The sequence below is a fragment of the Microtus pennsylvanicus genome, chromosome 1, assembly GCF_037038515.1.
Source record: "Microtus pennsylvanicus isolate mMicPen1 chromosome 1, mMicPen1.hap1, whole genome shotgun sequence".
In the NCBI taxonomy this organism is placed as follows: Eukaryota; Metazoa; Chordata; class Mammalia; order Rodentia; family Cricetidae; genus Microtus; species Microtus pennsylvanicus.
Window position 1 is genome coordinate 137,282,237 of NC_134579.1, and position 13,883 is coordinate 137,296,119.

The window sequence follows — 13,883 nt, forward strand, 5'->3', positions numbered from 1 at the left end:
CCCATTCATTACTAGCTAGGGTTACAGATGCACACACCTATGCCCTGGTTCTTACATGGGTGCCAGGGATCTGAACTCAGAGCCTTATGTTTGTGTTGCAGGCATTTAACTGATGGTCCCAGATGATGATGATGATGATGATGATGATGATGAAAATTGAGACTAGGTCTCACTTTGCAATCCTTGTTAGCCTGACACTTACTATGTAGGTCAGGCTGGCCTTGAACTCACAGAGATCCACCTGTCTCTGCTTTCTGAGTAGCTGGAATTAGAGACGTGTGCCACCATGCCTGGCCTAGTTCATTATTATTATTTGATTGTGTGTGTACGTATGTGTGTGTTTAGATAATCAAGTGTCCAGATGCCTGTGAAGGCTGGAGATCAACGTGGGTGTCATTCCTCAGGTGGTGTACATCTCGCTTTTGAGACAGGTCCTTTGCTGAGCTGGAAGCTCACAGATGAGGCTGGCAGGCCAGTGGGCCCCAGGCACCTGCTTGTCTCCACTCCCCTAGTGCTGGGATTACAAGCATGTACCACTATATGTCTGGCTTGTTACATGGGTTCTGGGGGTTGAATTCAGGTCAACACATCAGGAGATGTCTCTCTAGCCACTATTATTTGACTCTTTGAGACAAAATGTAGCTATGTAACCCAGGTTAGCCTGGAATTCCCAATCTTCCTGCCTCAACCTCCCAACTGTGGGTTCTCAGGCAATGCCCATCACAATCGGCTTTTTAGATTTTTTAGTTTTCTTTTCTTTCTTTTCTCCCCCTCTCTCTTTCTTTCTTTCTTTCTTTCTTTCTCTCTCTCTCTCTTTCTCTTTCTTTCTTTCTCTCTCTCTTTCTCTTTCTTTCTCTCTCTCTCTTTCTTTCTTTCTCTCTCTCTCTCTCTTTCTCTTTCTTTCTTTCTTTCTTTCTCTCTCTCTTTCTCTTTCTTTCTTTCTTTCTTTCTCTTTCTCTCTCTCTCTTTCTCTTTCTTTCTCTCTCTTTCTCTTTCTTTCTTTCTTTCTTTCTCTCTCTCTCTTTCTCTTTCTTTCTCTCTCTCTCTCTCTCTCTCTTTCTTTTTTCTTTCTTTCTTTCTTTCTTTCTTTCTTTCTTTCTTTCTTTCTTTCTTTCTTTCTTTCTTTCGTGGTATTATTGTTGTTGTTGTTCTCCTGTGAATGACAGAGAAACCAGACTGAGAAAGTGAGCTGAGTGTATGAGCACCCACTGAGAGAATGAGAAGTGGGTCCTCTGGTCTCCGGCCGGTTTCCTGCACTAACCTTTCTTTTCCCATTCCCAGGCCTTGCCATCCCCAATGGCACAAGTTCAAGGTGAAGTGGACAACATGGAGGGCCCACCAGCCTCCAACAACAACAACAACCCTGCAGCCCGCTGGGAGAGTCCAGATAGGGGCTGGGATCGGGAACCTCCAGCGGCTGCCAACACCACTGCGGCTTCCCTCTTCGAGTGCTCTAGGATCAAGGCCTTAGCAGGTACCTGGAAAAGAGGCCTGGCTGGGTGGAGAAACGGAGGGCAGAGGGAGAAGGCCTCCGTGGCGCTGGTGTCTCTTAGTGCCTGAGAATCTTGATGCCTGGGAATCTGGAAGCGTCCCCGCAGATTGGCTCAGCCAGTGAAGTTCCCACGGTGATGGAGATGGGTTTGCATCTGCAGTGTCTAACGCAGCCTCCGCTAGTGAGCGGAGTACGCCCAGTGCTGCTCGAGGGACTGATTTCAGTTCGACTCAGTTCGAATTTATTTTTATTTATTTTCTAATTTAGTTGATTTAAAATAGTGACTCGGACTCCTGGGTGAGGCAGCGCGCCCACATAACTGTCCAAATGCACAGTCCCAGAACTATGGCTTTTTTTTTTTGAGACGGGGTTTGTTTATGTAGCCCTGGCTGTCCTGCAACTCACTCTGTAGACCAGGCTGGTCTTGAACTCAGAGATCCTCCTGCAAGAGATCCTCCTGCATTTGTCTCTAGAGTGCTAGGACTAAAGGCGTGCACCATCACCAATCGCGGTACTTTTTTGTTAGTTTATTTTGTTTCTCATGACAGGGTTTCTCTGTATAATAGCCCTGGCTGTCCTAGAACTCACTTTGTAGACCAGGCTGGCCTCCAACTCTGAGATCTAACTGCCTCTGTCTCCCAAATGCTGGGATTAAAGGCCTGCACCACCACTGCCCAGCAATATTCTTTTTCAAGACAGAATCTCTCTCGGTAGCTCTGGCTGTCCTGGAACTCGACTAGAATGGCCTTAGACTCACAGACCTGTACCATCACACCCCGAGCTCTCATTTTCTTTCTTTCTTTCAAAATTTTCTGTTTAGATTTTTTTGAAAATCATTTAATGTGTTTGAGTGTTTTTGTCTGTATGTTTGCCTGTTCACCACATGCGTTCCTGGCACCTATAAAGGTGGTGAGCTTCCACATGAATGCTGGGAATCAAACCTGGGTCCTTAGCAAGAGCAATAAGTGGGCCGATCCTCAGCCCTCATTTTCTCTTTCTGAGGCGAGGTCTTCCAGTATAACCCAGGAATAAACAGCCTTCCTCCGCCGCAGCTTTCCTGAGTGGTAGTGCTGGTCCTGAAATGCCAAATGATTCTATTTTACGACTTTGTATATATTTCTTACATTTTAAAAAAGATATTATCTGTAATTATGTGCAGGTGTGTGTGTGCGTGTGTGTGCATGTGTGCATGTGAGTGCAGGTGTGTGTGTGCATATGTGCGTGTGTGTGTGTATGTGCTGAATACAAGTGTGTGCAAGTGAGTGCAGGTGTGTGTGTGCTGGAGCAGGTTGTGCATGTAAGTGCAGGTGTGCGTGTGCGTGTGTGTGTGCATGTGTGTGTGTGCATGTGTGTGTGCGTGTGTGTGTGCATGTGTGTGTGCGTGTGTGTGTGTATGTGCTGAATACAAGTGTGTGCAAGTGAGTGCGGGTGTGTGTGTGCTGGAGCAGGTTGTGCATGTAAGTGCAGGTGTGTGTGTGCGTGTGTGTGCATGTGTGCGTGTGTGTGTGTGCATGTGTGTGTGTGCGCATGTGTGTGTGCGTGTGTGTGCATGTGTGCGTGTGTGTGTGTATGTGCTGAATACAAGTGTGTGCAAGTGAGTGCAGGTGTGTGTGTGCTGGAGCAGGTTGTGCATGTAAATGCAGGTGTGTGTGTGCGTGTGTGTGCGTGCGTGTGCGTGCGTGTGTGTGCGTGTGTGCGCGTGTGTGTGTGTGCATGTGTGCGTGTGTGGGTGTGTGCGTGTGCATGTGTGCCTGTGTGTGTATGTGCTGAATACAAGTGTGTGCAAGTGAGTGCAGGTGTGTGTGTGCTGGAGTAGGTTGTGCATGTAAATGCAGGTGTGTGTGTGCGTGTGTGTGTGCATGTGTGTGTGTGCATGTGTGTGTGCGTGTGTGTGCATGTGTGCGTGCATGTGTGTGTGTGTGCGTGTGTGTGTGCTGAATACAAGTGTGTGCATGTGTGTGCATGTGTGTGTGCGTGTGTGTGCATGCGTGTGCGTGTGTGTACCCATGCGTGTGTGTGCGTGTGTGTGCGTGTGTGTGTGTGTGCGTGTGTGTGAGTGCAGGTGACTTCAGAGGCCAGAGGCATTGGTTCTTCTGGAGCTAGAGTCATAGATGGCTGTGAGCCCCCTAGTGTGGGTGCTGGGAACTGAACCCTGGTCCTTGGGAGAGCAGCTGAGTGCTCTTCACTGCTGAGCCACCTCTCCAGACTCCTTGGTTACATTTTTATTACATCTATCTATCTGTCTTTCTGTCTGTCTGCCTGTCTGTCTGTCTGTCTACCTGCACGTCTGCATGGGGGATAGCATGTGTGTAGAGGTCAGAGGAGAATTTGTGGGAATCTGTTCTCTCTTTTCACCATGTGGGCCCCAGGGATTGAACTCGGGTTATCAGACTTGACGGGGCACCCTTATCTACTGAGCATTCTTGCTGGCCCAGGACTTTGGTGAGTGGGTGTGTGTTGCTAAAATTCTTTCTCTGGGAAAAGTGTAAGCAATGTGTGCTCCCTCCCCGGGGTCTCAGTAATAAGCCATGGTTCACCCTTGAGCACCAGTGGACGTGTTGTGTGCAGAGCAGAGGCGAGGAGGGAGGTACAGCGGTGTGGCTGCTGGACTGGCAAGTCTTTACCCTCCAGGGATGATGGCTCTCCCGTAGATGAAGTCCCTGCCTAGTCTTAATACTCTAGCCCCTCCCTGAGGCTGTGCACAGTTAAGGCAGTGTTGCGGTCATCATACTGTATGGAGCCTCTGGAGCCACTGAATAATCAGGTGGGGAGTCTCTTAGGATGCTCTCTGCCCCTCCTGGGAGGAGGGAAGTCAGCAGTCACATGTTAGGCTGTGAGGTCCTTTTGTAGTCTGACCTGGCTGAACTCCCAAGGATGGTGGTTGTTTGGCTAGCAGGACAATCCTCTGTGAGCCTGTTTTATTTATTTGTTTGTTTATTTATTGAGACAGGGTTTCTCTGTGTAGCCCTGGTTGTCCTGGAACTCACTATGTAGACCAGGCTGGCCTGGAACTCACAGAGATCTGCCTGCCTTTGACTCCCAAGGGCTAGAATTAAATACATTTGCTACCATGCTTGGCTTGTGTTTTAATTTTTAATATAAAAGAGTTTATGTGTGCTGGGCAGTGGTGGTGCATGCCTTTAATCCCAGCTCTCAGGAGGCTGAGGTGGGCAGACCTCTGAGTTTGAGGCCAGCCTGGTCTACAGAGAGAGTTCTAGGACAGTCAGGGCTACACAGAGAAACCTTGCCTTGAAAGCAACAACAACAATAAACCCAAATCAAAACAAAATAAAACAAGTTTATGTGTGTGGATAGTTTGCTTGCAGGTGTGTGTGTGTGTGTGTGTGTGCGTGCGTGCACGCGCGCGCGCGTGTGTGTAGTGTGTGTGCATGCAATACACTCACAGACGAGCAGAGGGCATCTACCATCTTCCACCTGATCCTGATGGAAACTGTTTTGCTGACCTTGGGCTTTTTATTTTTCTGGACTAGACTTGAAGACAAAAGCTCTGGTAATCCTGCCTTCTGGTCATCTTAGAGCCAGGCTTACAGCCCTGGGTGGGGTGCCTGGCTCCTTATGTGTTTTCTGGGATCCCAACTCAGGTCCCCGTGTTTGTCCAGCAAGTGCTCCTAGCCACAGAGCCATTGCTCCAGCCTCTGTGTCCTGTTTTTCACCGTGTGTGTGCATGAGGTACGTGTGTAGGTGTGCTTGCTGTGGTGTGCATGGCATGAGGTCAGAGGACGATTCTACGAGTCAGTTCTCTCCTTCCACCTTTGTCTGCCTCTCAGGGGTTGAGCTTGGATCACTAGAGGTGTACAAGCTGGTGGCCTCACCTACTGAACTATCTCACTAGCCTTGTCTTCTTTTCTTTTTTCTTTCTTCCTTCCTTCCTTCCTTCCTTCCTTCCTTCCTTCCTTCCTTCCTTCCTTCTTTCCTTTCTTTCTTTTTATTGTATTTGCATTGACGTTTTGCCTGCATGTAAGTTTATCTGAGGGTGTCAGGTCTTGGAGTTACAGACAGCTGTTAACTGCCATGTGGGTGGTAGGAATTGAACTTGGGTCCTCTGGAAGAGCAGTCAGCGCTCTTAACTACAGAGCCATCTCTCCAGCCCCTGCTGTTTTCTTTTATTCTCTTTCCTTCCTTCCTTCCTTCCTTCCTTCCTTCCTTCCTTCCTTCCTTCCTTCCTCCCTCCCTCCCTCCCTCCCTCCCTCCCTTCCTTCCTTCTTTCTTTCTTTCCTTTATTCCCTCCTTCTTCTTTTCTTTTCTATTTAGACAAGATCTCATTGTATATCCTACCTCCGCCTCCCAAGTGCTAGGAATACAGACATGTACCCACCACATGACTTTTGATAGTGTCTTGCTTGTGACTCAGGCTGGTCTCAAACTCCCAATATTTTGCTCAGCTTCCTAACTACCAGGATCGCCCAATTTATTACTGTGCCTGGCATGCTACACTCTTTTATGTCTTTGGTTTATTTTTCAAAATCATGCTTGTGAGTTCATCCATGATGTCTAAGATTCCACAATGTAGACACACTGTCTGTCGACTGTTGCTGGGCATTTGAGTTGCTTCAGGTTGTGACTACACACGGTGATTCTATCAGCTTCTGACACATCTCTGGGTGGCCAGCACCCGAAGCTGGGAGTGAACTTGCTGCAACCTAGAGTGTATATATATTTGTATTACTTTCAGGTTGCTGTGACCCGAACACCCAGTAGAGACAATTTAAGGACACTCAACTGTTTTCAAAGCTTAAGTTCATAGAGGTGGAGAAGGTGTGGTGGGGTTAGTGGCAGGAGAACATGAAGCAGGGGCTTCTTATATCTTGGTAGATCAGAAAGAGAGGAAGGAAGTGGTAAATAGGGGCTGGGTAACCTTCTATCCCATCCATAATGACCTATTTCTACAGGATTCATTCCATGGCCCTCAAGCGAGGACCAACCACTAACAACAACAACAGAAACAAAAAAAAAAAAAAGAAAAGAAAAAAGAAAGCCACTAATTGGAGACCAGGAGTTCAAAAAATTGGGAAACATTTCAGTCAAGCTATACCAGGACATAACTGATTTTAATGAAAATGTTCGATTTTATTTTATTTCTTTTTAAAACCATTTTCCATTCCCATCAGGGCTGTGTGAAAGATAATAGCCAGGCATAGATCTACACCTCTGCACTCTAAGAATTGAGATAGAGCTGGGGAGTGGTGGTACACACCCTTCATCCCAGCACTTAGGAGGCAGAGGCAGGGGGATTCCTGAGTTCGAGGCTAGCCTGTCCTACAGAGTGTGTTCCAGGACAGCAAGGGCTACACAGAGAAACTCTGTTTTGAAAACAAAAAAGAATAAAAGAAAAAAAACTTAAAAAAAAGAAAAGAACTTGGATAGTAGAGGCAGGAGGATCAGGAGTTCACGGTCATCTTTGGTTACAGAGTTGGAGGATAGCCTGTCTCCACAACTGTGCATGCACACATATGGTGGCCAGAGGTTAACAGCAGGTGTCTCCCTCACTCAGTCTTTTATTGTTTTTGACACAGGGTCTGCCATTGAACCTGGAGCTTGCCAGTTTGGCTAGATTAGCAGCTGGCCAGCAAGGACATAGCTGGGCCCAGCTCTACATCCTCAGTGCTGGGATTACAGCTGCACACTGAAGGACTAAGCCTTTTAACATGTGTTCTGATGCATCAAATTCAGGTCCTCATGTGTGTGGCAGATACGTTCTGACTGAGCTACCCCCCAAGGCGGGTAGATTTCAACATGGAGGTGTAAGAACAATAGAGATGCTAGGGACAGAATAAGATACATCCAAGCATGGGTATGGGGTCAGACAGAATCGTCAGACTGGTAATGTCTTATTCGAGAAATCTTTGGGTGAGGTCTAGAAAAGGCAGAGGCAGGGGGTTCAGAAATTCAAGGTCATCCTTAGCTACAGAGCAAGTTCAGGGCAGTTCTCAGCTACAGGAGACCCATGTTAAAAATAGGACTGACAAACGGCTCAATGGTTAAGAGCACTGTATGCTTTTGTAGAGGACCCATGTTCAATTCCTATCATCCATGTCTTATAACTTACAGTCCTCCATAACTCCAGGTCCAAGAAAGCTGGTGCCTTTTTCTGGCCTCTTCAGGCACCGGGCATGCGTGCAGTACACACATTCACACAGGTAAAACATTCAGACACATAAAATAAATAGAGGCCGGGCGGTGGTGTCGCACGCCTTTAATCCCAGCACTCGGGAGGCAGAGGCAGGTGGATCTCTGTGAGTTTGAGGCCAGCCTGGTCTACAAGAGCGAGTTCCAGGACAGGGTCCAAAGTTACAGAGAAACCCTATCTTGAAAAACCTATAAATAAACAAATAAATGGAAGAGGAAGACAAAACAGGATAGATTGGATGTGGAAGTGCACGCCTTTCATCACAGCAATATGGATGCAGAGGAGGGTAGATCTCTGTGAGTTCAGGACCAGCCAGGTCTACACAGTAAGACCCTCTTTCAGGCAAGCAAACAAACACAAACAACAACAGCAAAATCCAAAACTATTTATTTTTTGATCAAGGTGTGGTAATACAGACCTGGAATCCCAGCACTCAGAAGTTAAGGGAAAGGATAGGAAGTTCAAAGCTTTCCTGGACAGTTCAAAGTCAGTCTTCACAACTTACTATAATTGTTTCAGAATAAAAAGGAAAAAGAAGGCTGGGAGTGTCTGTCAGTAGTAAAGCCCCTGCCTAGAATCCCCCAGTGAGGGTCTGGGGTGTGGCTCAGTGGTAGAGCCCCTGCCTAGAATCCCCCAGTGAGGGTCTGGGGTGTGGCTCAGTGGTAGAGCCCCTGCCTAGAATCCCCCAGTGAGGGTCTGGGGTGTGGCTCAGTGGTAGAGCCCCTGCCTAGAATCCCCAGTGAGGGGCTGGGGTGCGGCTCAGTGGTAGAGCCCCTGCCTAGAATCCCCAGTGAGGGACTGGGGCGTGGCTCAGTGGTAGAGCCCCTGCCTAGAATCCCCAGTGAGGGGCTGGGGCGTGGCTCAGTGGTAGAGCCCCTGCCTAGAATCCCCAGTGAGGGGCTGGGGCGTGGCTCAGTGGTAGAGCCCCTGCCTAGAATCCCCAGTGAGGGGCTGGGGCGTGGCTCAGTGGTAGAGCCCCTGCCTAGAATCCCCAGTGAGGGGCTGGGGCGTGGCTCAGTGGTAGAGCCCCTGCCTAGAATCCCCCAGTGAGGGGCTGGACCTAGAGGTAGGTCACATGTTCAAAACAGGGAGGTCCTAGTTTCAATACCTAGAATGGTCAGTTCTAAATCTTTGACTGCTCCAATTTCAAGGAGATCTTTTTTCCCATTTAGATCATAAAACAAATGATGCTAATTATTTAATATTGTGTGGTATGTGGGTCAAAGTCATTGATTGTTCTCCCATATGGATATTCAGTTGATTCAGTGCCATCTATTGAAAAGGTTTTCTCTTCTCTACTTAACCTCAATGTTATTTGAACCTAGCAACCATATGTGTATAGGTTCATGAATGGGTTCAATGGGACTACCACTGAGCCACACCCCAGCCCCTCACTGGGGTATTGTGGGCAGGGGCTCTACCACTGAGCCACACCCTAGCCCCTCACTGGGGGATTCTAGGCAGGGGCTCTACCACTGAGCCATGCCCCTAGTCCCTCATTGGGGAATTCTAGGCAGGGGCTCTACCATTTACATATATATACCTCCCAGCCTGGGCATTTCCAGTTTTGATTTGTGCTTCATACTAACAGATTGTGATCAGAAATTCCCAAATCCACAACATTGTCCCTTATGAGATCACCATCCAGGTGGTCTAGGATAGGTTTCCATGAATGTTCTTTGAGTATTATCAAAATAAAATTACAAAACAAAACAAAAATGAGAATTCATCACAATTTTGTTTATTCAATCTTGAATTTCTACAATTTCAAGATTCTCTAGAATCTATTGAAAATAAAAAAAAGACCCACAAGTTGTTGTGGGAGGATGCTTGTTCATTCTCAGCTGCCCAGACCACAAAATAATCACACAGAAACTATATCACTTAAATCCTGATTGAGCAATCACTTAAGTATATTGCTAGCTAGCACTTACATATTTGGTTAACCCATTTCTCTTATTTTATATTTTACCATGAGGCTTGTGGCCTACCAGCAAGGTTCCAGCTGGCAGCTCATGTCTTTCTCCTCTGGTGGTGGCTACATGGTGTCTCCCGACTCTGCCTTCTTTCTCCCAGCATTCAGTTTAGTTTTCCCCTTTGTCTAGCTCTACTCCACCCTATCACAGGTCAGGGCAGCTTCATTAATGTATAAAAGCAATACATATAGAGGACTTACTACACCATCAAGTCAACTCCAAATTCCTCTTTACAAATGGGAAGCTCACACCTATAATCCCAGAATTTGAGGGCTACTGATAGTAAGATTGTCACAGAGATCTGCCTGCCTTTGCCTTTGGAGTGCTGGAACACCACCAGGCATTAAATTGTGACTAATATTATTTTGGGATGTAGCTGTATGTGCTAAGCTGCTGTAACAAATAGAGCCAAGTGCACATGCTGGAAAGGGTTCTGAAGCTTATTCCCTTCTGGATGGTCCTGAAGTGAGCAGCCTGTGCCAGGGAACCTCCAACAAGGTACTTAGTAAATCCCTTTCTATCTTGTGTTCTATGGCCTGTGGCTTTCAAGTCTCTAGGAGTTGGGGACAGAATAGGAAAGCCAAGATGCAATTTTTTTTTATTTTTAGTTATAAAATAGAGACTTACTAGAAGTTAAAAAGGTGGAACAGACAGAAAGTGATCAATAGCTGCATTTATAATGAGCAGAGGGCACTTGGGGGTTCAGGCAAGGGGACTGCATGAACTGAAGGGCAGGCTGTGCCTCAGATGAGATCCTGTCTCAGAAAACCAAACAGGGGGCTGGAGAAGTGATTTGGCACTCAAGAGTACTGCCTGCTCATGCAGAGGACCTGGGTTTGGTTCCTAGCACCACATGGCAGCTCACAGCTATCTGTAAGTCCAGCTCCGTGGGATTCCACTCCGTCTTTTGTCTCTGCAGGCACCAGGCATGCACGTGGTACACATACGTAGGCGAAGCAGTCATGTGCATAACGTTTAAAAAATCATTTTAATGATTAAATGTGCAAATACTCAGTGTAGTTACCACATTAACCAGGTAGTCCCCGTCCAATTATATCAAGTTCTCACCTTGTTCAAGGCCTCACTTTCTTTGTGACCATGAGCCACAATATCAAGTGGAAAATTCTAGAAATAATAATGACATTATGGTATACATTTGTAGTAATATGGAGCAGTGGGGCTGCGTCCCCAAAACCCCAGCCGCCTGCCCGGCTAGTTTTACCCGAAATAATTACACAGACACTGTATTCATTTAAACACTGCTTTGGCCCACTTCTATCTAGCCTCTTCTAGGCTAATTCTCACATATTAATTTAGCCCATTTCTAATCATCTGTGTAGCACCGGTCTTACAGGGAAGATTCTAGCCTAAGTCCATCCTGGGTCAGAGCTTCATAGCGTGCGTCTTCCCTGGAGCAGGTAGCATGGCGTCTCTCCTGCGTCTGCTGTGGAGAGGAGAGCTGTCGAGTCTGACCTCACTTCCTCTTCCTCCCGGCATTCTGTTCTGTTTACTCCTCCCATCTATGGGTGGGCCTATCAAATGGGCCTAGCAGTTTCTTTATTGCTTAGCCAAAGAAATCAACAGATTGATATGACACTCCCACATCATACATTTCTTTATACCGCATCATTTACCCGGTCTACTCACTTAATTCATTCATTTATTATCTTTTGTTTGCTTGCTTGTTTTGAGAGAGGGTCTTTATATGTAGACCAGGCTTTCTCTAACTCACAGAGATCCATGTGCCTCTCCCTCCTGAGTGTTGGGATTAAAGATGTGCTCCAACATGCCTGGCTGCCTTTTTTTTTCTGAGTGGTGGGGTGAGGTTGAGCCATCATCTTACACAGTCAAGTCTGGCCTTGGACTTCCTCTTCTGTGCCCCCACATCCTGGGATTACAGGTACAAGTCATTAGGCCAGCCTGTAAATTTAAACTTTAAAACCTTTTAGTTTTTACCTAGGCATGGTAGTCTGTAGCAGTCTCTCTTTGGACCATCATCTCCTGAATAATGACAGGGAGACTTTTTATTACTTACGAAAGCTTGGCTTTATCTTAGGCTGGTTCCCAACAAAGCTCTTAAAACTTAATTTGTTTATGTTAATTTACATTATGCCATGTGGCTCATTACCTCTCCTCTGTACCGTATGTCCCACTCCCCTTGCATCTGGTTGGCGAATCTCCAGCCTCAGATTCTTTCCCAGAGTTCCCGCCTATCCTCTCCTGCCTAGTTATTGGCAATCCGGCTCTTTATTAAACCAATCAGAAGGTGTCTTAGGCAGGTAAGGTAAAACAGAGACACATCTTTACACAGTGTATGAAAAGATTATCCCAACAGTGGTCCATGCTGGGGATCCTGAGAGAGACTAGGCGGGGAATGGTGAGTTCAAGACCAACCCATGCTATAAAGTAAGAACCTGTGTCAACAAATGAATAAAGAAGTAAATATAAAACATTTGAAGTATAGCTCACAGTACAAGATGCTATATAAAGAGAAACAAAAACATCCCACAGCCGGGCGGTGGTGGCGCACGCCTTTGATCCCAGCACTCGGGAGGCAGAGGCAGGTGGATCTCTGTGAGTTTGAGGCCAGCCTGGTCTACAAGAGCTAGTTCCAGGACTGGAACCAAAAGCTACGGAGAAACCCTATCTCGAAAAATCCAAAAAAAAAAAAATCCCGGTTTAGTGTTCATGCTGTCATCCCCGAATTTGGGAGGCGGGAGGGAGGCAGAAGGACTGAAAGTTTAAGACCAGTCTCAACGCACTTTCAAAGCCAGCATGGATCGCATGAGGGAAAAAAAGTGGGAAAGAAAGAAAAGTGGGTTCAGTGGAGTGACCAGGGTTTCTGGTGTAAGCCTGAGTTCCTGCGATTCCAATCCCACAGGTAGAGGGAAGGACTGACCCTCACAGGTCTTCTGACCTCTCCACACGCAGACTATGGCACAGGCATGTTCCGGCACTCATGCTTTCCTTTCCTCCCAAACAAAGAAGAAAGGAAGAGGAAGGGGTGGAGGGAGGTGGGACACGGAAAAGGGTGGGGAAATGCTTACAGGGTGATGGTGCTACCAAGCCAGACGACCTGATTTTCATCCCCAGACCCATATGGTGAAAGGAGAGAACTGAGTCGTCCCCCGTTCCCCCCCCCCCCACACTCATCACACATGGCTGGATCATTAAAGATTTCCCTATTCACCAGCAAAGCAGAAAGTGGATTTTCTCTTCCTGCTCTTCCAGGGAGTTGGAGCTGTGTGTGCTGATACTGTCATGATGGAGAGGAGGCTTTGGTCATTCCCGTCTTCAGGGGCTGCACAGTCTCCCCTGCGCCTCCTCTCCCTCCCACAGCTGTCAGGTGCCACTGTGGCCAGGCAAGCACTCTACCCCTGAACTAAGTCTCCAACCGCTGCCATCTTGTTTTTAACCCCAGTCAGCTTCCCAGTACATCTCCTTTTCCCCGGCTCTCAGTTTCTGCCTTGGTCCGGCCTCATCCTCGCTCTCCTGGGTCTCTTCCCCGGTCTTACTGAACTTCCGACTGTCCTTCTTGCCCTCTCTGATGAACTCTCCATAATAGCCAGTGAAAACCCTAAGACCCTCCTCACCCCTAACCCCATCCGGCTCTCCAGTGTCCTCGTGTGTCCCGGTTTCTTTTACTACTCAGAGGTCTGTACCACTATGATGCCAGTAGAGTGGCCACTCCAATATTGGGTGGATGGATGAAGTCAGGGTAGCGAGCCAAGACGGTTTCCCGTGGGGATGGTATCTTACGGAACATGCAAAGAACAAGTGTGTTGTCATTGGGCACCCAATAGCAGGACGTGGGAGGCACCCAGGCAGGAGGAGGTGCCAGGGTCCGGTCTTGGGCCAGTAGAAGATTGGAGGGTAGTGGAAAGGACGCTAGACGCAGATGAGAGAGTCCTAGCAAGGCTGAACTCAGTATTTGTTTCTTTCAGATGAGCGAGAGGCTGTGCAGAAGAAAACCTTCACCAAGTGGGTGAATTCGCACCTCGCCCGCGTGGGCTGCCACATCGGGGACCTCTATGCAGACCTTCGGGATGGGTTTGTGCTTACTCGGCTCCTGGAAGTGCTGTCCGGGGAGCAGCTGGTGAGCGAGGCCTCGAGGGCTGGGGGAATAAGGGTTGGATTCTAATTAGGGCCCTGGCTGGGGTACAGTTAGAGTCCAAAAGGGCACGGTGGGCAAGCGGTCCCTTATTCAGATAGGTAAGGGCAAGGGCAGTTGAAGAGGCGGGCTCTTTCAGAGTGGGTAGAGCCCCAT

The 13,883-nt window shown here is 47.7% G+C and overlaps 1 protein-coding gene across 3 annotated transcripts in view; it reads left to right on the forward strand.

Moving 5' to 3' along the window:
* Window positions 1-13,883, forward strand: part of Sptbn4 (spectrin beta, non-erythrocytic 4) — a 92,100-nt gene that overhangs the window by 3,575 nt on the left and 74,642 nt on the right. For all 3 annotated transcript variants that reach the window (XM_075987609.1, XM_075987618.1, XM_075987627.1), the window contains exons 2-3: window positions 1,282-1,474; window positions 13,561-13,712. In XM_075987609.1, the coding sequence (XP_075843724.1) occupies window positions 1,282-1,474; window positions 13,561-13,712 (345 nt within the window). The remainder of the gene's footprint in view (window positions 1-1,281; window positions 1,475-13,560; window positions 13,713-13,883) is intronic.